The 25,838-nt window shown below is 35.2% G+C and overlaps 1 protein-coding gene across 2 annotated transcripts in view; it reads left to right on the forward strand.

Annotated features, from left to right (window-relative positions):
- Positions 1-25,838, forward strand: part of DPYD (dihydropyrimidine dehydrogenase) — a 317,433-nt gene that overhangs the window by 86,260 nt on the left and 205,335 nt on the right. For both annotated transcript variants that reach the window (XM_042818948.1, XM_042818949.1), the window contains 4 exons: positions 1,958-2,119; positions 9,509-9,705; positions 13,294-13,375; positions 16,524-16,611. In XM_042818948.1, coding sequence (XP_042674882.1) covers positions 1,958-2,119; positions 9,509-9,705; positions 13,294-13,375; positions 16,524-16,611 — 529 coding nt within the window. The remainder of the gene's footprint in view (positions 1-1,957; positions 2,120-9,508; positions 9,706-13,293; positions 13,376-16,523; positions 16,612-25,838) is intronic.

Genomic DNA, 25,838 nt, shown 5'->3' on the forward strand with positions numbered 1-25,838 from the left:
TGGCAGAGCAAAAGGTTTTGCTGATATCTGGAATGTATGTTTATCTAATGCTTCTTTATGTTGGAATAAATGAGAACTGGGCATGGTAATGCCCACAGGTATTACAGGCAAAATGATTGAAAGAAATTCTCCCAGAACAGTCTTGTAAAGGGTTTGCTTGTTTAGCTAGGACTAGAATTTCAATGGATTTTCATAGGATTTTCTCAGACACTATTAAAATACAGCTGGGTAGCTGTTTTGTGTTTCCAGGTGATGGACAGGCTCTCATGCTGTGCATCTGTAAGCAAAAGTTCCAATTTTGTCTAAGTATATTTCTTAAAAATTGGCATTCTTTTGGGAATTTCTAGCGGAGTCTTTAGCATCTGATTTAACTTCAAAAAATTTACATTCAGTCTTCTGATATGCCTTCTGGTGAATTTGAGCTTCCTGTTACCTGAAGTCCTGTTGCCCATTGTTTGTTATACTGTCAGATCTTGATAACTTCTTTTTATTCATAACTGGATTCTTGCTCACCTTGGTATAGTATTCACTTTTACTAAATGCTTCTCAGTACATTAGCTTACATGGCACACAATAGCACTGAGGCATTGCAGAGGGTCTATTGTGACTGAGTCCTTCATGTCCTTCGAATTCTACACCTGGATTATTCTGCATCATCTGCCCTGGGACAGAGTGATAAAGTGATTTGTTACAAGAACAGTTTCATGATAGTGATGATTACTGAAGATCGGAATGAGGAAGAAGTGGACGGAACAAGAATACATGTTGTTCTTTCATCCTTCAGTTATTAATGTTTTGGAAATAGCTGGAACAAGATCCCTGCATTAATTTCTCAACTAAAAAACTTTTGTGGAACCTCAACTATGTGCTAATTCTAAGAAATACTGTTACAGTCTTCTGAACTGTAGCTGCCTTTAAAAGAGATTCTGGTATTAAGAAATTAGTAACTCTTTTATGGGCTTTCCTTGGTGAGGCTTTTAGAGGGAGGTGAGAAGTGGTAAAATGAAGACGAAAACAGAGCCTACAATTAAATTAACTTTTATATTTACCATATAGAAGAAAAGATATTAAATGTTTGCTTTAATTACACCCTAATTTCAATGATGTAAATGTAATATAAGTACAGAATGTTCATCAGTAGTTCTCTCCCTCCAAATAAGACTTCAGTCAAAAAAGAAAGTTGCTTTCTGACTACATCAGACACTATAAGGTTGTGAATATTCATTATTTTTTATTATGGGAACAAAACTTACTAGTTATCTTATACATCAGGAAACCATTCCTTTTTTGAAGCTGTACACTGAATACTGAGTATGTGTTAAATTGTAAATTTTACGTGGAATCTTTAATCAGTCCTCTGTTTTGCTGCTTAGGGAAATGGGGAAATAAGTGTTTGCTCTTATATGCCTGTGAGTGAGGAAAAAGAGTTCAAACAATTCAGTAGCTCAAATCTGCAGGCAATTAGATAGAAATCACAGGCGTGGGACAATTGATGCTACTGATGTGATGTAGACACATCTGCAGAGATAGTGTGCACAGATGTGTAGAATAAACGTTTCATTCCCTGTGTAAAGAACTGATAGTCTAACTAGTGCTGTCTGGTCAGACCTTCAACAAAGGTTACAACTCAACTGCTGCCTAATTAACCTAGAAATGGAGAAAGTATTTACAAGTTGTCTAACACAGATTTGTTAATCCTACAACTACCTAAATCTGAAGATGTTTATGATAATTTTGCAAGCTAAAAAGAAAAGTGCTTTCTTTGCATAATCGACAATTCTGTTGACTCTTTTTTTGCAGAACCTTTGAAATTTGTGTAATGTGGTGCATTTAAATAATGTCAGCCTTATTTATTATATTTATATAGTATTCTACTAGCCAGTTGAAACATTTTGTATTTCTGATAGATTTTTCTTTTCCGTGATGCGTGACTCTTCTTTTGTTTTCTTTTCTCCAGAACTATTATGGAGCTGCCAAAATGATTTTTTCTGACAATCCACTTGGTCTGACATGTGGAATGGTGTGTCCCACGTCAGACCTTTGCGTTGGTGGCTGCAATTTGTATGCTACTGAGGAGGGGCCAATTAATATTGGTGGATTGCAGCAGTTTGCTACTGAGGTAGGTGGTACTTGCAAATGCCTGAAATGCTTTGTATCCACCAAATAATATTGTCTAAGTGAATGTCTTTGTTAATGATTAAACAAAAAAAGTTGTATTAATAAAATAAAGACGTAGGAAGTTAAAATAATTATCCTTTATCTAACAGCACATTCAGAACCTTAAAACTTCTTTTTTAATGGAACACTTTATGGGAACATAAGGAACATCAGATGTGAACAAGAAATACTAGAAGTTGAGTTAATTTATTTTAAAGGGAAGATTTATATAAACCAGGTTAAAACATGGATCTTACTGAGGCAGGCTGCAATGGGAAAAAGGTCAAATGTACCTGCATCTGTAGCTGCACACTAAGTATTTACAGCACTCTTCTGAGCATAAGGTAATTCCTACAACAGAATTTAACTTCTTCTGACTGTAATAAACCCTTCTCTGTGAAGCCTCACATCTCTACAAGAATGCTAGGTCTGGTGGTAAAGGGAGAACTGCTCTCCCACTACAAATTGGTAGGTATTATTTACTATCCAGAAGTACTTGGCTTTCTCATCCCCTTGATGAAAACTTTCATTTTGTTTTAATGTTGCATATGGATATGTTGCTTTGACATCTTTTCTTTTTGAGAGGTTTTTATTATTATTATATATGTGTAAAGCTTTGCTGTATGTAACTTAATGCATGCTTTTGAAAAGTCACAAAAAAAAAAAATCAATTTAAATTTTACCCCAAAATTGCTGTTTTCAATGAGGATCAATAGTAAAAAGAGATATCCATGCCCAAGTATTGGTTTCATTTACTTCTCAGAAAGGGACATGTTTTAGTAATTTCAGGTGCTGCTAGTAGTACAGACAAAACAAGGTGTCATTTATTTCTCCTTAACATGTATATGCAGTGTAATATGGTACATACTGACAAATTTGTGGCAGCTCCTGAAACTATTCTCTTGTCATTTCCCTCTCCCCCAAGTGCAGGACTAGTGTGCAGTTGTATTTTCTTTTGGGCAAAGGAAAACTTTCAGATGATTTAGACATTTTACTGACCTGTCTTGCCAATAACTGTGTAAATAAATTCAGGTTGGCCTGAAATACATGTCTGAGTTCATCTACTTAGAAATATGTAGATGTACATGTGTATACTTATAAATATATAAGTTAGTAAATGTAAATATGTATGGAGACTTTCAAGGCCAGGCTGGACCAGACACTGAGCAACCTGATCTAGCTGTGTGTGTCCCTGTTCATTGCAGAGGAGTAGGGCTAGATGACCTTTAAAGGTCCCTTCCAGCTCTAACGATTCTATGATTTTACAATTTTAGCCACAGAAGGTTGTTACTTGCTACTTGATGATAAGATGCTTTTCAAAGGTTTCTGCTAGGAGCGCATGTGTTATTTAGGCCTCTGTACTGATTTTAGTGCTTGAGATTTACATGAAGAAGGTGGAGGCAACATCTTGTTCTTTTGAAGGCATGGAGAGGTTGTATCTAACGGATGGCCTCATGTGGTACCTCTTCTGATCTGCCTGAAGTATCTTTGTGTAAAATTTCTCATTTGATCTCCGTGCAAGTGGGGAAGTCTACGTAATTGGCTATGTTTTTTGTTTTTTTTTTTTTTTAAAAAAAAAGGCATATGCATATATTGAAATAGCAGATTTTATACTATCCGTAACTGATGATTGTGCCCCTCTTCTGTATCTTGAGCCATTTGACTGGTTATTTTTACAAACATATGACAACATGCCAGTCACCTTTACAAAGACTGCAAAAATGTCTTTGTAGGACAGACCAAAATAGAAATGTAAATTAATCTGGAAGTAACAGATGATACGTCTGTAAGAACAGTTTCTTATTCTTCTGTCATTTGTCGATTTCACACCCTCTTTTCAATGACTGTGGGTCGTGATTCACTGAGCAAATATTGCTACCTGATGCAGGTTTCTTTATCTATTTGTAGATCTTTCTTCTTACCAGGAGATTGTAAATCTTCTGGAGCATCTGTTAAACTTTTCTGTTAGCTGAACCTTCTGTAGCCTATGTTACTTAAGTGCTTATCTACTTAAATGTGCATGGGATTTGAACATACAGAAGTAAGAATCAGTATAGTTTGAATCAAAGTTCTTTTTTGCAGGAATGAGGCTGTAGACATTGAACTGCATTTTTCTACCTATATATTGAACACCTATATATTGAATTTTATCAGTTAAGAGATTATTTTATCAATGCTTCTAATGGCTTTTATTCCATATATGTGAAAACTTAATGTTTTCTGAAAAGCAGAAAACTTATAAAGAAAAAAAAATAAACGTTTGTCAGGTAGATAATAAATATAATACTGAAATATTACTGTTTAGGAAAGAAATGCAAGTAATATCTGGTAAAACTTGATTTGTGTTACCTATTAAGCCCAATGCTATGATTAATAGAGAGGAATTATGGCTTGATAGATAATGCTAAATATCTACCATTTTTCTTCAAGAATCTTTAGAAATCTATTAAAAAAGCTCATTGCTAGCAAAATGATTGATATGAAATGGCGGAAAGGATGAATAGCTCAGAATGCATTTCCTCATGATATACCAAGTTTGTTTAAATGATATATCAGTGTCAACAGTTCTAGCAAAATAAAATCGGTGTACAGTTTTACTTAACACTCTAACATAACATTTTAGTAAATTTTACTCTCCTTACTGTTTTTGTACTGTTACACATAGTGCGCTTATAGTTAGAAATAATAGGCAGTCACTTTAGTAGTAAATATTTTTTTTAGCTTTCATTCAGTTAATTTTTACACTGAATATGTGTGTAATTGCAGGAAATCCAATAGCGTGAGGGCTTCCATGAAGCAATTATTATTAAAAAACAGATTTAAATACTCGAGAAAATGTATTGTACTTGTGTAAATGTACTTGTAACTGCTAATACAGGAATTGTCCCAGATATGGTGAATGAAGCATGTTCATTGCTTTTACCTATATGAGTAACTTAGCAAATTGTGTGATTTGGGTGTGCAACATGTGGTACTGTTAATGAGAGCTGCATGATAATTCTCATGCACTGTGTAATAGTTTGTCCCACAGGGACTTATTTACTGAAAACTCCATTGTGTGTAAAGCCAATTTTAGGTTTTTTTCTTTTTTCCCTTGGAATTAGTCTGAGGATCTTAAACTTGCTGCATTACAAGAGAGCAATAATAAGAAGGCACAACTGCTAGCTAAGATGAAAGATAAAATTGCAGTAAAGCAGGAATATAGGTTTAAAATGGAAAATATATGGATGCAACGTATGCCCCTTTGTGCTTCTGAACAATGACTGATCATCTGCTCGTACTGCAGATAAAACTCCCTAATTGTTAAATGTTAGTCTTGCACATGGTGGAGCAAGAATCATGGCACCTTACACTCAAGCTTTTTCCTTCTACTCTTTCATATAGTTTTGTAACTATGTTAACCTCATTTTCAGAGTAAATTATAATCCAGTCTGAAAAATTGTGGATTTTGACAATTAAATGTGGAAAGAGGAACAAACATACTAAAGGAAATGTCCTTTTATGTGTGATATAGCATGTGTATACTGGGATGCAGTTACCACGGTAACTGTTGCATCTAGAGAATAACATGGAGTAAAAGCTCACTATTATAAATGATGAGTGTCAAGCGCAGGTTACACCTGCTGCTGCACAGGTCAAAATTATATTAATGTCTTTATCTGTCTCCTTTGCTTGAGTGCTTAAGAACCAGGAAACATCTCTGTTTTTTTGGAACACAAGTTCAGAGAAAATATACTGAGACTGCAGTGACAATACATGTGGGCATGAGTTATATGACTGTCAGTCCCACAAAATAAACTGAAATTACTGGTTACTGGAACACAAGTTTGTAAGACTGTCGAAGAAAAGGATACATGGTCTATTGCATTCTGAAGTATTGTTACTAAGAAGCCTCAACATTTTGTTTTTCTGAATCTAAAGTGTCTCTCGTGTTTCTAGTTAATCATTCTGAAATGAGCAGCACAATCTAAATAGAAAATGTATTATTTTAATCTCTGCATACTCAATTTCAATACTAGATTGTTTAGCACTGTGAGACTCATAACAGCTACAGCTCAGGTAATTTGTTCCCCTTATGAGATGTGTTTTGGCTGTTGTTACAGCATAAAGCAATTGGAGAAGGAACTCTGATACTCTTTTTCTCCTGATGCCTTTACCTTTGGGGCACCTCAGCAGGGTGGTGGGCTTGAAGGGCTGTGCTGAGGGCCAATCCTTCCCTCACCCACTGCAGCTGAGGGGGCAGCGGCTGCCCAGAGGGAACACCCTGACAGAGGGTGCACTGTACCCATAGGCCCAGGCTGCTCTTAGTTGTACATTGACACCTTTAGTGAGTCTTCATGTAAGTGAGATGAGGTGGTGGTTCTCCTGGAGCTCCAGCTGCTGCCATGCTGCACCCAGATGAATGATTCCTGACACGGCCACAGGCCCCTCAGCACCGCCTGCAGAGGTGGGCGCGCTGCCTTGGCTGAGGAGAACTGCTCTGCAGAGCTGAGGCAGCAGAACAGACAGAAAGACAGCTCTATTTCCTGGCATTAGCTTCTACTGTAGCAAGTCTTTAAGTTATTTCCTATTTTAAGTCAGATTGTAATCTATTATTATTTTGATGGAGAGTGCATGATAGTTCAGGGATGAATCTGAGGTGTTTTGGCTTCCTATGCCGAGCATGGAAGACTTGCTGATATTTGGGCAAGTTACATAAATTTTTCTACAGTATGCTATTAATTTGTTTTGTTTCTGTGAGAGAACTGGAAGGAAAGGCAGATATGGGGTTGATGTCTGAGTCTTCTTGCTGAAAGGCTGAGCTTTAAAATTCAGTGTATAGACTCATTTTTCTGAATGATTTGATTGCAAAAAAAATTAAAAACGAACAAACAAAAAGCTTCAAACAAAAATGAAATCGCATTTTTGAGAGAAAGTTGGACAAGCGAGAAGAAAGGATTAGGATTTACTGACTATAGGATAAAAAGAATTGGAGAGGGCAATTGCATGTAATGTGGTAATGAACACATACTAGCAAGACAGTTATTTCTGTACGCAAATGTACTGCACTGAAGAACTCAGTGATATTTAATTAGATGAATTACAGTGTAGTGAAACTTCACCATGAGGTGAGTAAAAATCTTTTGAAATGCACTGAAGCAGTTTGCTATTTTCACACAGTTACCCTGCCAGCCTTAATATGCAAAACTGCCACTGAATTCCAGATGGCAAGATATTGCCACACAAGCTGGCTCTGCTGCATAAAGGCAGTTTCAACCTATTGGCAAATAGGCAGAATTAAAGTTGAGCATTCGTCCTGAACTGCTAGCATTTCCTGCATGAGTGCTTGGTTGTGAAGCCTAGCACTGTATTAGAGTACTACTGGGCCTTAGTATAACATTCAGTTGTTAGGTATGACTGTTCAATAATAAATATAAAAATAATATCAACAATGCAAATTCAGTACAAAATTTATTAACTATGTGCATATTCATAGTGATCATTATGGACATTAAATATGCAAGTTATACAATTTGCATCACTGAGTAATCTTCTAAAGCAACTGCATGAGACTTCAATGGAAATTTGGTATAATTCAAGCCTTTCCTATGTGAATGTAATGAAGCAGACATTTTATAAATATCCTATTGCATTTTTGTTATCACTGTCTAGTTTCACAGTATAATTTCAGCTTTTCAGCCTGTAAATTCCATTAATAACCACATTAAACCTTCCCATATTGTATGAATTGTCAGGTTGAAATGACTCTTTTTTTTTAAAAAAAAAACAATTATCTGTCTCTTGTTTCTTGCAGTTTTTTTAAAATGCTATGTCAATTTACTAATACTGGTGGAATTTGACACAAAGTTTAGTGGGGAGAAGAAACTAATGATTGGTTTACCTAGCATGGGTGCTCAAGTGCGCATGAAGAAAATGAACATTGATTCAAAACATAAATGAAAAATTCTATTCATGAGAGGAATTGTCAAAGTTTAACTTGAAAGTTTAACTGCTTCTACAATTTTAAGGATAGTAAAAAAAAGAACTAGGTAAACTTAATGAATATCATATTTAAGCTATTTAATAAGACAAATAAAAATTATATATTTTAAAGGGCTCGTTAGTGCTTTTATAATGCACTCCTGTGTTGAAGTAAGTGGGAAAAAGTCTGGTAGTATTCAGGGGCAGCCTTTGAAGTGTTTGTGATAGGACTCAAAATCCCAATGCAATGAACTCTTGTATCCTTTTGGTATAATATTGTGCTTCTCCTATAAAGATATACTCTTTGGGATCTGTATACTTTCACTAATATCTAAAATAAAATGAAGGTGTTACTCTACTCTTCCATACTCCTGATCTTTAGTAGCCTATAAGGGCCATGGGTCTTTTCTGTACTTTTTGCAAGTTATACAAGGTAGAGACTCAATTCCTCCCCCGCTGATGTATGTACATACAGAGGATGGTGAAATCTTGCCAGAACACCTCTGCCTTATCCTCTTACCTTTATGGCTGTATGAAGAACTGATTTAGAACAAATCTGGAATAAAATGTGATGTTGCAGTAAGAATTTTGTGCAGAGAGAAATGGTCAGAGGCTGTTCCCAAGTACTTTTAGTAGTTAAGGTAGAATGGAGGAGATCATCTCTATTTAAGAGTTGAAAAATTGAGGCACTGAGGGAGCAGCCGAAATTTCAGGTATGTATACAACTGTTGGACGCTCAGTTATAATGATATTGGCTTGATATCTGAATTAGAGGGTCAGTTAATCTGAAATGTTAGAATCATGTAGGAGGGCAAATCTACAGTAGGAGTTAACTGTGAAAATACAATGCTGAAGACAAGAGACATTTTCTAATAAAAGTTCCAAGTTACCCGGTGATGTGTTGTGTGTCCTCTCAAACCATAAATAATTTTGCTGGATTACAGAGAATGTATCTGAAAGAAGCAGAGCCCCTTCAGTAGCAGGGCAATCCTTTTCATTATTCAAATAACATTATTTTGGTAGGTGAAAGAGTAGTCTGAACCTCTTCTGGAAGGAAATGTTTGATATTCTAGATGTTCTTTGCCATCTGGCTGACTTTGTGTTACTATGCTTTTGTTGTCAGACTCATCTGATCTTTTTTAAAGTTTAAGGTAGTGAAAGAGCTGACTTCAGACTGTTTTAAGGCAAGAACCATAGAAGTACGAAACTAACTATAGTATTCCTCATAAATGCACACATTGTCAGATGATAGTCTTGATAATGTTTTATGAAGCATTCTGAAATATTACATCCATGTGACAGTACTAGTGGAAACTTCCTCCATGTTACTCAAAATGTTTAAGAGGGAGTATGATGTCTGTATGTAACCTTTGAATGTGTTGCTTTTCAGGTGTTCAAAGCCATGAACATTCCTCAGATCAGAAACCCTTCCTTACCTTCTCCAGAAGATATGCCTGAAGCTTATCATGTGAAGATTGCACTTCTTGGTGCAGGACCTGCAAGTTTAAGTTGTGCTTCTTTTTTGGCTCGATTGGGCTATTCAAACATCACCATATTTGAGAAGCAGGAGTATGTTGGTGGCTTAAGGTAATTAAAAAAAAGAAAAAAGAAAAAAAAAAACCACATTGAAAACAAGTACTTGCGGCTCTACCTAGTGAAATAATTAGTAGTTGTTTAAAATGCAAATGACTGAAATCAACCCCCTGCAATTCTTAACCTTCAACAAATTGTAAAGAACACAAAGGAGGGCACCTTTGCATTTTGCCTACATGGTAAGCACTTGGCTGATAATTTGCATGATTCAGGTTCAGTATCACATCCTCTGTACTAGAAGATGAATTTTTACCACTTCAACAATGGTTGAAGTCATATCTTACAAGCTCATTGGAACTGCAAAATAAAAGAGAAAGTATTTCAGAAGCCATTGAGAAACCAATTCAAAATCAAAATTAAATTTTACACCTTGAAAATGGAGCCACTTATTTGTTATTCTGTAAACATGTTAAAAGTAGAAAGTAGGGTGATGCACTCACATTTCTCTCATTGCAGCATTACTGAAATCAATAGAGTTGACACTGTTAATGAATTTGATCCATAATGTCATACTGTCAAATACTTATTCAGAGCTCTGGAAGATAGAGAATCAATGCTGGAAAAGTTGAACTGATTACTTTTTTCACAGGGAGTTTCAAAAGTATTCTATGTAATTATCAAGGTTTTAATGCATGGGCATTTAACCAAGTGAAGCTCTTTCACTTGAACTAGTTGCCATAAAATGATTTAATATTTAGTACATGAAATACCTATTCACCTGTTTGGTAGCAAATAATATTTCATGAATACTGGATTTAAAATCAGTTTTGTTCTGAAAAGTGATAGTGAATAATGAACTCTTTTTGAAAAATGAAATTTGATGGCAAGTTAGACAAGAATAAAATGCAGTACTTTCTGCAATTCCCTGCTGCTTTTGTATTTGAAGGAATGTTATCTTAATTTTCATCTGTTCTTTGTTTTAATTTGAGTTTAAAATTGATCTTAATTTTTTGTCCTATTGAAAAAAGAACCTTCACCACTTTTTTTTTCTTTTTTTTTTTTTGTGTTTTTATGGTCAAGCAGTGCATTTTGCTTTATCTTACTTTTAAGAGCATGTAGCAGTCACAATCAAATTTTATTTCCATTCATTGAAGAAAGTTTCACAACTTGGTTAAGGCATCAGTTTTACTCATCTTGATTTTAATATTGGAACAGAAAGGAGGCAGCAATCACCCATTGCTGGAATTGTACATCTTCGCAGTAGATCTTTTAAGAAGCTTAGGTTAACGATGGGTATATTTTCAAGGCTTTGTAAATTGCAAATTACCAGCAAGATCGAATTAATTTTGTACTTGGAATTTTACTAGGGAAGAGCAGTGCTTGGTCCTTCTAAAATTTGCTCTGCCCTTTTGAGTGTTTTTAACTAGGAAGTGCCTTTGTGTGTGTGTGTGTGTGTGTGTGTGTGTGTCTCAGATTATACTTTCACAAATATTTCAATAAAGGAAAGTTGTTTAGTGATTTCAGTTTTAGTATTGTTGTATTTAAGCCTAGTACAACTCTTTAGTTGTTTGGACATGTCAGTTTTTCACACTTATAGGCAGATTTTCTTATATTTCATTACTTTGTGTAAAGTTTGTTTTAGAGAAGACATGAGCAGATCATACTCTTGTTTAGAGACAGTGAACAAACTTCACTACTCCTCCTAGTTAAGTCACTCACTTGCAATATAAGAAAATCCTGCTTTTGCTAGATTAGAAGGATGTCCTTTAGGCAAAAGCAACTTGTGATCTGTGAGAAATACAAAGTACCTGTCCAAGTTCCTCTAACTTATATGAAATTACTGAAGAGATGAATTCATGGGACTATGTTCCCATCCATGACTGTTGTTCTTCATCCTCCTGTACCTTTGCTTTTTTCTTCTATCTCTGCATTTTCACTGAAGAGATTGTCTGTTGGAAGAGATTGTACGTCAGTAATTCTGCTAAAAGTTGACTTTCATAAGAGGTTTTTTTAATTCATCATAAATGTGCATGCATGGGTCCCCACAGGATCATGTGTATTTGCATATAGGCATATTTCTGTGAACACCGTTGTGGTTTAACTTGGCAAGCAGCTAAATGACACCAGACACTATCAGGAAAAAAATAAAACCAACTCCAGTTTAAAACAGGACAGGCATGTGTACATCTATACTCCGTAGAATGAAACTGTAACTAAGTTTTTATTAAGAGCAAGAAAGCATTTACAAATTGTGACAGTGACATAACACAGCCAGGTCTGTTTTGAGTTTTTTAAGAGTTAGAGAAACAACAGGCCTTCAACAAAAGCACAGACAACTTGATAAAATACAGCTTCCCTTTTTTTTTTTCATTAGATTTTTTTAATTCAATCTCAATTGTATCATACTGATGCATTATTTTCCTCCTCAGAAAGCTTTTTTTGCTTACCATGACCTATCAAAGTTGCACTGTCATTTCATATCCATTATATTTGATATTTAGAGCATTTTTCTTTGTGCTTTAGTCAGAAAAGGTGCAAGGTCATCAGCATTAGAAACAATAAGGAGAAACACCAATTTATCATCAAAATAATTAAAGTTGGTGAAACTAAGTAAATCCTTCTGGCCCATCAATGTTGGATCATAAAGGTGGGGTTGTCACTAGCAAGATGTAAAATAAGACTGAAATCTATCTCTTGTACCCATGCTTTGTTATTGAAATAATTGATCCATTAATTTGGCATCAGATTAAATCAAAGGTTTGAAATATCTCCGGAGAAAATTTCACTGTTCTCCATGTTCTATCTTTCTATCTCCTTCAAGCAAAAATATCTAAAATAGGGCTTCACTGTGTTTACCTATAACTTGCCTCCATAAGAGAAAACTGGCATGCGCTTATGTGTCATTTCATTGGAGATAAAGATCTGTACCAATGAATATGAAGTTGGATTCTGTGTTGGTACAATTTTCCATTACTGGAAACCTATGGTGCTGGGACATTAAAGTCATTCCTAATCTTAATCAAGAGAAAAAAAGCCAACTACTATTAGATGCCAAATAAAAAAAAAAAAAAAAAAGCAAACAAAACAAGAAACTAAGAGCTGATAGAAAATTACTGACTTTGTATCTCCTGAAAGACTGTGGAAGTTATGAACTAGAAGTGGACAAGGGTACAGTTTTAAGTACCGTTGCTCAAAATAACATATTGCTATTTTTAGGTAGGGGAAATTTGATTCTTTTTGAATAAATTCCTGAATGATTGCTAGGACCTCACTTTTCTAGCTATGAGACCTCGTCCTAGAAATATAAGTTTATCTACTGCTAAATATGACTGGTGAACAAAAGGCGTGGAGCTGAAGCTGTTTTGTACCAGAGCTTAACGTTCATTGAGTAAGATCTACAAATGTGTGCAGTATTGACCTCAACTTACTTCTGATCTGGATTTTTAGTATTGTGTGAAAAGTGCTGTTTTGTCACTCTAAAGATTTAAAAAAGCCAAGACTCAAAAACGTTTCCATTCAAATACCTCCGAATTAACTAAAGTATGTTATAGGTATTAATTTTTTAACAGCTAAAAAGCACCACCACTCACCTTTCTTCCTTATAGCTGGAAGTATATCACAAGCTTTCTTTATTTATTTCAGCACATCTGAAATCCCTCAGTTCAGATTGCCATACGATGTAGTGAATTTTGAAGCTGAACTTATGAAGGATCTCGGAGTGAAGGTAATGAAAAATATATCCTGCCTATGTGTAGCTCAAAGGAAAAAAAAAAAAAAAAAGAACAAGGAGTCTGCCAAAGATTAACAGCAAAATGTCATGCACATTAGTAAAGAACAATTAAAAGCTGCACTAGACAGAGGCAGGAAGATGCTTCCTCTTGCTCAGGGCATTTGTCTGTCTCCCGTCTGAATGCCACTAGTTTAGAAAAGGGCAATCAATAGTTCTCATCTGACATGTCTGCATGTGATTAATTGTCTGTAAGAAACAAATTCCTAAATTGCTTTAGGGGTTCAATGTAGCTATTTGAATGATTTGATTTTTTTTTTAATCGAGTTTTTTCATGCAAGTTTGGCACTACTTAAGACATTCATATTTTATACTTCTCCCTTCTCTTCTTTTCCCTCTTCCCAAGTTTTTTTTTTTTTTTTCCCTTAATGGCTTATAATACAGTCCTGTATATGAGTTGCTTTATTAATTTGATGCATTTTATTATAAAATTGTTAATGTGATCATTTATTATAAACAATGGCAGTCATTCGACTCTTTGGAAAGCAATTGCTGCACATTTTTTTAAATGAGTATTGTTTATAAATAATGGGTATGTTACTCTATTGTTAATATATGTCTTGAGCTTAAACTTTAGATGGTATGTATGAGGGCTCCTCATTCTAATAGGAGCACAGAATGCATCACTAAAACAAGTTTTACAGTAGCAGGAGGGGGAAAAACATTTTTAGCATAATAATACAGCATTCAGTCAAGCAAGAAAATATTGTAAAAATCTTCATATTGTAAAAGCTGTTCATATTGTAAAAACTTTTATACCAAGACCTAAGTGAGAAACTCATAAGTGCCCAGATTAGGTGTAAGGCAAAGCCTTAAATGCTACAGATCCATTTTCTCACTCTTCCTGGGTTACAAAGCAAATTTTAAAGGCTGACAGACTGGACATGTAGTTAGGAATTCTGTAAAAATCAAAGCAGTGAGAGTATTTTAAATGAACTTGCTGGGTATTGTTTCCTGGAAGCCTCTACAAAACTCAGATCCCCGGAGTGCTCTTCTATGACAAAGTCTTCTGCAGGTGAGCCATTGTGTCATCCTGATGTGCAAGTCCTTTATTGTTTTGAGATGCTGCAGAAAATTTCAGTATAAATTTACTTCCAAGCTCTGCCACTGGTTTGCAATTGACCCTTTTGCAAGCTGGTTAAGTACTTTAGCTTTATTCCTCTACAAGCTTGGAAATATTTTCTGGTGTTTATTTAAAGCATTTCAAATGAAAGTGCTCTATTGTCTAAATGCTCAACCGTGCTGTTTATTCAAGTAATTCTACTGAAATTAGTAAGAATTAGTCAGGTGAATAAGGATTAGAGAGCTGGGCCCTAGGAGTATTATGAATCCCTACATAAAACAATATTGCTATTTTAATTCCTTCATTAGATTTTCATAACATATGTACACAATAGGACAAAAAAAAAAAAATATGTAATGACGATTTATGGAATGCGTTTTGTTGCCAGTGAGCTTGTAGCCCATATTCTTGAAAGGATTACAGCTGTACCTGGCTTTTTCAGTTCTGATAGAAAATAGTCCAGAAAAGGAAAAAAGAGTCAGTGTTTTAGGTATTCTATGCTGTCTTATATCTGTCATTTTTCAGCTATGAGGAAAGCACATTTTCAAAAGTACACTAAATGGAATATAGGTAGATTCAACATCAAACAAGATATGCAATGACATGAAGAACTGAACTCAGATCACAAAGCACAGTTCTTATACAATGGAGCTTGGCATTTTGATAAAGAGAATGCATAAGTGATTTATCAAAAATCTGGGGGAAACATTCAAGTCAGAGAGTCTGAAGTTGGGAGATAGAGACACATAGCCATGTCAAAAAGCACGAAGTATCAGAAGAGGAATCACAAGCACTCAAAACCCCTTGGTTTGACAGAAATGTACTGTAGGTTTGTGCATCTCTAATTGCATGACCTCCAACAGGTGACTGCCATAGTTGCCTCACTGAACACATAGCAAACACTCCTCCCCTTCATTCTCAAAACAGCTGTAGACCCACAACCACCTGTGCAGCGGCTGCTCAAGGCAAGGTTGCAGGTGGAAGGTTACTTTGCAGTTATTCAATAAATCAATGTCAGTGACTGCAGACTAGGTATTGTTATTTGCTGAATTAGAGTTAAACAATTGTCAATTCAAATCCAAACTGATTTCTTTTATAGTTTTGAAAATCTTTGTTACCTTACTGCACAGACTAGCCGGCATCATTGCTAGTAAGTAGGGTGTGCTGCAGTCTCCACAGAGTGCGCTTCAGACTTGTCCAACTCTGGCCCGGTTTTTCAGGTCTGAATCTGCAAAAACACCATTTATTTTGCCTAGTGTTTTCTCGGCGTAAAAGTGTTCTAGCTAGCTAGTGATCTCAGAGAAAAATTAAGGCTGTGAGCTTCCAAGGCACAACACAAAGAAACTCCTGATGCTGTATTCTGCATAAATGCCAAGTGCCTGATATTGTGTGGGGAAACACAGCTTGTTTTTCTGTTCAGAACCCTTGTTAACGCAGAATAGTGGTGCCTTTTATTTTCTTTACTTCTCTGTAAGCAACCCATAGTCTTACTGCTGTTTTTGCAATAACTTAAATTGCTTGGGTTTTTTGGTTGCTGTATAGGGTGATTGTTCCATTTGGCACACACGTTCCCTAAGCTGGGTTCCTGCTTCAACATCATATTTCTTAAATTCTGATTTTCACTTAGAAATATTACCTTTTGTAGTCAACACTGAATAGAGTTATTTACAGTAGAAAACTGCCATTTTCAGCCTTACCTCGATATTGCAATCCATGCGCACATTTTGTTTGTTTAGATTGCTTTATAATCCCGTTTAGCTTACAGTTGAAACCAAGCTAGCTTACATTGGCTGCGTATGAAGGTGATTGAAAGTTGTTTTGCCTAGGTCTGGTTTAGGCCTCTTAAATTAGAGCTGATCTGTCCTTTTGAGCCTGGCTTAGAGTAAAATAATAATAATAATAATAATAATAATAATAATAATGTTGTTCACTGGAAGATTCTGTAAGATGTCAGTATTCAGGACATGGTAGAAATTATTTTCATATTATCAGATAAAAAGCAAATAATTTTAACTCTTCCAGATAATTTTTAGTAAAGGCCTTGCTGTTGATGGAATGACACTCAGTACCTTGAAAGAAAATGGCTATGAAGCAGTCTTCATTGGAATAGGTAAGAACAACTCAATTTCCTGTATTGTCCTCTTTAAACTGAAGGAATGTCCGAGAATAAATTAAGACTCATAACATGATGTTAGACTACTTCAATCTGATGCATTAAGAAAACAGTATATTGTGATTTATTTATCCTTCGAAGAAGCTAAAGCTAAGGGTTTAATATAGCACTTTGTTTTAATTTTCATATGGGCATGATGGATTTGTAAGTCAAGCATTTAGTAGAATGCCTTGTTTTTAATCTAAAGATTTCAAAAATAGATAAACCGAAAAATTTAATTATCTGTAATTTATTGTCTTATTGGCTTAAAAGTGATGTACAAGTTCAGTTTTCAATTTCTGTGAACAACTTACCATGCTCAAATAATTACTGAGTCTATATGGAAGGCAGTGATACCATGCTTGATTGCTTTTTCTTTCTTTTATATAAAACATGTGGCATCTTCTACATATTTTATAGTGTAGCAAAATGTAATTATGGGATACTTTGACAAAATAAGCTGACTTTGAGTTATACTAAAACTGTCATGACAGGTCTGTCTTCTCTCATATGCTTAAAAATTCTCGCACGTGCCTCCTGTTTGAACCATTGTCTTTTTTTAATGTTAGATTAGAATTGTTATCCATTTACAAGTATTTTGAAGTACAGCTGGACCTATCGCTGCCATATAATAGGAATGTTGAGCAGGCATTGTCTGCAGTTGGTATGAGGCTTAATGCTCTTTATTGATCTAGACGTTGCCTAAGTGAACATAATAGGAAACAAGTTGTCCAACTGTTCCTCCTTCCTATTATTGATTACAGAGATGTAATTCTTAGTGCAGCGACAACTGTTGTTGTTTACCATCTGTGTATGTAGTATAAGCTTTGCAGGTCTATTCTGTCATGTGATCGCAGACTGTTGTAGTTTATTTAATCCTACATCCTCACATACCTAGAGATTTATGTGAATGAATTTTTGTTGTGTGTTTTGACATAGTTGTATGCAAGGCAATGGACCCAGTACATCTTTATTGTTTTAATCTGTCTTTTAAACTGCTTTCTGAAGTTTCACCGATTACAGATTAATGAATGTTTGCTTTCTGAAGCAGATTTTGGAATCTCAGCATGATTTACCCATAATTTATGACTCAGGCATTTAAAATGTTTGATTTAAAGGTTAGCAAAATAGATAAATGAGAATTTTGTGAGTAGGCTTGTACTGTATTATATATGTGGCTTTATTTTCTTAATAAAGTCATCCTAATATTCATTTCTAACCATTTCTAACCAGAAACCATTTATGTAGGTGTTGTGCCATGCAAATACTAAGCAAAGGGGCAGAGACAGAGCTTTAAACAAGAGAAGTTATCTGAAATATAATTCTCCTGTAAACCACTTGTTTACCAGAGTAATTAGTAAACAGAAGGTAAAAATGCTTTCTCTCTCTTTTTTTTTTTTTTTTTTTTCGCCTGCTGAAATATGTATATTTCGGACAATGCCACTGTGGACTTCCCTGAATCTTAAAAGTGACATAATTAAAGGATACTATTTACATAAAGTAGAAGTTGCAGATTTGGCTCTGAATGAATATATAACTTGATGAATTATAAATGTAGTAGTTTTCAGCTTTCCCTAGTAGTGGAGGAGAGGAAAAAAAGGAATAGATATGTGAAAGTCAAGGTGACTGAGTCAAGTGACCATACTGAGGATAAATGAGTAACTACAGTTATGTTTCTGCACTGTCAGAAAAAGCAACAACAATAATAATAAAAATAACAAAAGCACCTCTCCAAAACTCTAGCTATGCTGTGTGCATTGAAAATAAAGGAAATTAATGTGAAGGGGAAAAAAAAGAAAGAAGAACAATCTTTTTTTTAATGAAATAAGAGCTGTGTGACTTGCGTGGCTTAAAACTCTACAGCCTGCTTTCCTGTGAAATATTTTCTTCTTTCTGTTGATAATGCAATTTGGAAAGTGTCCTGAAGTCAATATATTTTCTCTTCGTCAGACTTGAAAAGCATAGAGTTCCCAAATAGTTTCCTAAAGGATATACATTAATAGCGTTGCTCTAACATACTTTATATTATTAAGTTATACATAGTTTCATTGCCTTTGGTTATGGTGGCATTTGAGACTGCAGTGGTGCTTATCTTGAGGTGAAAGTTTCTCTCTAGGATGTAGGTCTGAAGCTCAGAAAAATTTCATGTACTAGACCTGAAGAGGATCAGATGGCCATTGCATGCCACCAAACTTCTGGTGTCTCTGCTTGACAGTTATGCCTTATCTCTGCATTGTTTTATTCTGCACCATCTTAACTTTCTAAATGGGCTGCAGCTATGTGTATATAAGGTGATAGAGACTGATGTGGAGTTTGGAGTTACAAAGCTAGGTGACTAGCTGTGAGTAGAAGCTTTAATACTTAACTGGACGAGTGGTAATGCAAGAGATCAAGTCTAGGCAGTAGCACACTGGGAGCCATACATAACAGAACCTGAGTTCTTGCCTTCAATCTCTTTTTTTTTTTTTTTTTTTTTTTTTTTTTTAACCTTACCTAAACTGTATTCCATCCAACTAGTTTTTAACAATGTGCTTTTCTTAATTTCTTGAGGACCAGTATGCTAATTCCCTCTTCCCTGTTGTGTGGGGACTGTTGAGTCATGCCTGAGCCACTGGTTCAGCACATGGGGAAAGGACCCAGTCAGCCCTGGGAGCACAGGTGAAGGCAATTCACCTGTGTGACCAGAAGGGTTGGAGCCTGGCTGCACCTCTCTTAGACCTCATTGAAGGGCTGACTGCCACTGGGGAAGGATCTCTTTCTGAAGATCCCTCCTTGGTAAAGCATTCCCCTGTTAACCTGGAATCTTCTGATACAGGTGAGCAACCTTCTTCCCTTCCTTTATAGTACCTTTCTATTGTGCCAGTCCATCACACCTTTGTTGCAGTGCCCTTTCCATGGTATTGATCTGTCCAATTGCTACATCTGTCTATCGTCTACTCTTGTATTCTCTCAGTTCCTCTTGTACAAAGGCATGTATTTTAAAAACATCTGGCAGCAGATGTTATCTCGTTTCTTATACAATAACTGAAGAGTGATAAGAGATTATTAAATCAAAGTCCTTAAATTATCTTTTTAAAACTCAGTTCATCTTCCTGTTATGTCTTTCGGTATTCTGTCGTTGTTCATAATCACTAACTGAGGGTAAGTGTGTATTTCAGGGTTAAACCTAAATTTTCCAAAAAAACCCACCAAACTGCATATATGCTTTTCACTTAGCTATCAGAGCAAATGTGGAATTACTGTACTTTTACTACTCACCTTCTTGAAGTTCAGCTATGTTGTTAGCAAAACAAGTTTCTGTGGCTCTTCTTTAAGACACCACAAAGCATTTTGTGAAATGTTTGTACAGTTATTTAACTGAATGAAAATGAATAACCTAAACCTTTGGATGTGTTGAAGAATGTCTGATGTAACTTTCAAAACAAATACGTAGAAATTATATCACTATAAAGATACTCTCTACATACTTTTACACAAACCTGTGTACATATTCTGTAGTGATTTTATGTAATGTTTATATTCTCTCTTTATAGAGATAAAATTATCTTCAAGGATTTTTTTTAAAATTATGTAAAATATATTTAAAAAGCTATAAGTATTTAACTTAGACACTAGTGTCTGTAGGCTTGCAAGTAAACAGGAAGCCCTACCTAACTTTCTAATTAACTTTTTATTACAGTGCAAGTTGCAACTAGTAACAAGTCTGTCTTGTTTCTTCCTCCATCTTGTCAATTTGGATTGCTGTAGTCAGTTCTATTGTTAGGATATTTAGAAATCTTACTAAATGTTGCAGAATTGTAGCTTTCATGAGCATATAGATTAAATTCAAGAGACTGTTACTGGGTTGTATCTTAAATTATATCTCCTACTTGCAAGGGTTAAAACTATAAATAAATAAATCCCTTGTGGAAAGAACCTTTGTGATAATTGCAGTCATTCATAGTTAATTAACATAGCATTCAAACAATAATATAATCAGATGATTTCATTGATTGGAATGAAATTGCGCGCGCACACACAAATTAAAAGTCAAGCAATGATGTACCTTGTTTTTAATAATAATAAAAAAAAAGACTTCTGAGATTGATTTACTGCCTCTTCCCCAAAAAAGTAAGTAATCTCTTCATGCCTGTTATTATCTTCTGATTAACTATGCAGTGCCACCTGGTGTGCAGATGGGAAGAATATTACACATCAAGAGCTCTGTTCACACCCACCCACACAGATATAAACCTACGTGGCAAAAAGTGAACAGATGTTCATTTTGCTTGTGCTATAGGAAAAAATTGTGCATCGTATTCCTGATTCATAAACTAAATTTGGAGAACATGAAATCTGTGTATGGGGCCCATAGGCCCATGGCCAACACAGATGTTTATGGGAGAAATATATTCAAAACGGTTCTCATTTCAGGTTATGAATAGAATTTTGTTTGTTTTTTGTTTTACCTTATATTCATGAGTCTTTTTTTCGGTTATCAACTCCAAAGGGTAAAGTTTAGAAACTGTATCTAGAATTTATTTGTTGATTGTATTTCAAAATTGTTTTCCCTTAGAATGTAAGAGACCCCCAAAATTATGATTTTAGGCCTTTTTGCAAAGCAGTAATGTAGGAAGTCACAAAATGTAATGCATGTTATTTAAAGGTGTATCTGTAGTACAGAGAATTCCACAGCCTTAGCATTCTAGGATTGTTGGTTATATTATTTTTGGTGTTGATTATTATTACTTTATAATTTCAGAAGTATTTTGTTGCTTTGGAGGTGATGCAGTTTTTGCTGTGAGAAAACCGAACCCCAAAGACCAAATACGGCAAGCAGGGGAGAAAAATATGTTGGAGGTTGTGCTGATGGTTTTTGATTTTAAGATCAATGGTAGATAAGGATGGTCATTGCTTCAGAATATTTCTACAGCAGTTTCTCACTCAGTGTTTAAATGGTGAGAAATTGGCCTTACAGACCTTACTATCCATATTCAGTAAAAGATAAAACAGGCTGCAGAACCAAGCTAAACTCTTAAAGTTACATTTTTACACAATCATTGAGGTTGTGAATGAACCTTTAAGATGATCTAGTTCAACCATTCAGCTGCCTCCAATATTGTCCACTAAACCATGTCCTTAATAATACATCTGCCTTTCCTTAAACAGCTCCAGGGGCAGTGAGTCCACTACCTCCCTGGGCAGCCTGTTCCAGTGCCTAATCACTGTTCTGGGGAAGAAATTCTTCCTAATATCCAATCTGAACCTCCCCTAGTGTGCAGTGTAAGGCTGTTCCCTCATCTTATTGCTAGTTACCCAGGAGATGGGACCGACCCCTATCTCGCTACAACCTCCTTTCAAGTAGTGAGAAAAGCAAATATTCAAATCTATTTAACTGCAAAAAGCAGTGAGACTTTGTTATTTGCTATAAGAATGAAGTCATCAAGTTGAGTCATGAAGTCATAGTGAATTTTGAACTGTTTGAAGAGCAATGGTGCAAAGATAGCAGTGGCAGGATCTGGGCAAACCCAATTCCAAATATTTTAATACTACCACACAGTAAGGAGAGTAAATTATAAGATGAAGAAATTTATTTATTTATTTATTTTTTTCAATAAAGAATGTGAGGCTAATGATACATGCATTTGCAGCTTAGTGGAAAACAGGATCAGAGCTGCTCATTGAACTACAACTGTATGAAACAAATTCTGAAGGAAGAAGGTCTGCATAAGACTGTGCAGTCTTTGTAGTCCATCTCCTGCAGAACCCTGGCTGGTGGCTCGCAGATTTGGAGAATGCATGCATTTTTCTGTAATGCTGCAATTCCTAATAGGTTTTCGTATCTCGTGGAAAGAATACAAGTGAATTGCGCCATAAATAATTTCTAATACAAAAGTTATCATCAATATTAGTGTTGTTCCCATCTTCTGTAACTTTTGGCTCTAAAAAGATTATTAAAATACAAAACGAATATAGTCACATTAGAAAAGGAAATCTGTGAAAGAACCTGTTCTTACATGCTTATAACAGATGTTTGAACATGCTTCTATTCCCAGTGCACCATCTTTCCTGGAGTCCAATGATGTACATACATCCAAGAATTTTTATGCTTGAGGCATCTTTTTCTACTGTTGGCATTTGTAGTAATCTGTTCTTCCAGTTCTGTGGTCTTTACTGCTGCTCTGGTTATTGGTGGAATGTTCCTAATAGACATCGGAAGCAGTAGGCAGTTGAAAGCTTTTAGGGCTCAGATGCACACAAAAGCTTATTTATTATTAATAATCTTAGGAAACTTTCAAAAAATACTAATAATCTACCCTTGGGCATCCTTAATTTATTCACTTGCAAATTACGCAGATTTTCATGCTCTTATTTGCTTATCTTTCCCACCGAAGAAAACTACTTAGCATAACAATCTCTGCTGCACATGTTTTACAAAACTCTCTCCTGTCTCCTCCTAAGATGTCAGACTGTTTCCCTAAAGAAATGCTCATCTAAATATGACAAAATCAATTTTGTACATATTGTTTTGAGTAGTTAATTTTTAACTATATGGATTAATTGCAATTATTTAGTAGTTTTGTGGAATTTAGTCAAGCAGCTATTTCTGTGCATTTCTGTATCTGAGAAATGCATAAAAAATTGCTGAAGAAGAACAGTGATGTTAGATACTGTGTTTTTATATTCTTGATATTATACCTGTCATTGTTTCATATATGAAGAGAAATCCTTGCTTATCTGTTTTTTCCAAAAGTTGATTCCAAAAGTTGATGTGGGCAATACAGTTACTTGTACATCTAAATGATAGAAGTATTAGTTGTGCTGCCATCTTTCTATTTCCACTTTTGTTTCCAGACAAAGTATTAATGACCAAAATACAACCTAGATGTCACTTGATACATCCCCATTTAGTAGGATTGAGCTTTCTTATCCTGGAAGGAGTATGTATTTGGTCCAATAGAAATGTAAGCAGACATCTCGTGAAACGTTGTTCTTTGCATTGTGCGAGGAGTGACATAATACAAAATTTAGACAATGAGTTCAGAAATCCTTTAACTTCATTTTGTTTAGGCTAGATAAATCTTGCCATCTTAGCATTTATTTGTAGGATTGTACTGCAGTAGGAAGCGTATCAGTCCCGCTTGTTTCATTGATGAAAAAATGGCAAGCACTTCTTGATGTTAACGAATAAGGTTTTAAGCAGCTTTCGTGTACACCATTGTACCTCATCTGTACTCTTTCTGTATTCACATTCTTTCTTCTGTCCACTCACAAGAGGTGCTCATTGGATTGAAATGACAAGTTTAGATGAAACTTGGGTTTGTGGTAGTACTTGGTGTACTTTTAGAAACTGTCACGGGAAGCCACCTTGCTTTAGCACTTCTTTGCTACGGGCAACTGATTCCTAGGCATCCATTCCTGGGCATGGGTGGGGCACACAACTTCCGTCTTGCACTTTTCACTCATCTGCTTCTGTTTTTATCACCTTTTGCTAGCAAACCTTTGCTGGTACAGAAACAATTTGGTATAATTAAGGCAGTTAAATTGTTTCAGGGCAATTTCCTGACACGTTGGTGTGTTTGAGGTCCATTTTGGTCCTTCAGTTGGGGTATTCCCTAGTGATTCTGTTTGTCTGGGTGGGATTCACAGGGCAGCCTGTGACCTGTAGCTTCCTTCACCTCAGTCTGGGCCAGTGGGAATCCTTCTGTCCTTCAAAATTATCACATAAGAAGCCATAAGTATTTGTAATTTTTTAAAAATACTATTTAAGTGTTGCTACTGTGTAATAGCTTCTACCACTATGGGAAAGAACATCCATTACCTGCCAGCATTGTATGTTATCACTTTGGTTTTAATGGGATGGAAACTTTTAATGGTAACAAATATCTGGAAATAAAGCTTTAAATGTTCAGTGAAGAAAATAATCTTAATTGAAGCTATGCAAGAGTTTTTGTTGCTGTCTCCTGAATTTTGAGTGGATAGGGATCACTTTTTGCTCTTCTATATGTCAGCCATATAATTGTTTTTACTGTGAAATTAAAATTAAAAGACACTGTGAAATATGTATGTTAATAATGAATACTAATACTTTGTATGTAATTAGGATAGCACATGCAACTGCTGTAGTAAGTGTCACCTGGCAAGTCTTCTAAAAGCAAGTTTAATGTATGTAAATATTTCTCTGGGTTTGGGTAACATGCTGGGGTATTGTGTAGTGTTAAGACCAAATTTGACATCCCTTGTCTGTAAGTCACGTAGTCCTTTGTGCACTTTTTATAGTTAAACTTACAGTAAACTATATTTATGAAATGTTTACAAGATTAGAAGACATAAGCATACTAAATATTCAAAGTGTTCAGATAATGCTAATTTAAATTACATGTTTATCTAACAAGGGAAATATTTTCCCAACATTGTCCTTGACAGTATTTTCATTCACAAGCAATCCTTTAGCTATTGTTCATTCATTTGAGCTAGAAATGTAGAAAGATGAATATGAACCATTAGAGAAAGCAAAAATGCATTTCAACAGACAGTAAGACAAATCAACATTCCCTCTAATGATCTTTGGTGATTAGTTTCATAGGAAGAAATAACTGGTAATGAGAATTTAGAGATCAACAGGTTTCAGTCAATTCATCTTTAATGGTAATGCTGCCACTATGCCAGTTGTTACCAGTTACTTAGAAAGTAGGAAATTTTGGTGTATTGCTACATTTCTAAGAGTTGTCAAGGTTTTGTTTGTTGCGGTTTCGTTAACGCAATGGCAAACAGTGTAACTCACTGCTGATTTCTTAAGATTTTCTTGTTAGCAACAATTCATTGTTGTTTTTTTTGACTGATGATGGCTGTTTACTTGAATATAATGTGTATTTTTAAAAAGATTCCAACAATTAATAGGTAGTGAAATTTAAGTGCCTGGTTATTATGTAAATTTAGGTGACATCATTAGCCATCATCAAAGACCATTTCTCAATAACATAATGTATTGCTTTTTCTCAAATTACTGTATTTTTCATGAGAACAGAACATGTCTTACAACAGAAAGTTATTCTAATTTTATAGTTAGTATATTGCATAGCGTTTAGTCACTGTAAATCACTGCAATTCATTATATCAATTTACAAGTGACTTAGGCATGATTGCTTTTCTATTCACTGCCAGACAGGCTTGATGCCCTATTATGGACTAATACAAATCTTTTG

Source organism: Centrocercus urophasianus, unplaced genomic scaffold (genome assembly GCF_019232065.1).
Source record: "Centrocercus urophasianus isolate 14NV4802_14NV808 unplaced genomic scaffold, USGS_Curo_1.0 seq_18, whole genome shotgun sequence".
Classification (NCBI taxonomy): domain Eukaryota; kingdom Metazoa; phylum Chordata; class Aves; order Galliformes; family Phasianidae; genus Centrocercus; species Centrocercus urophasianus.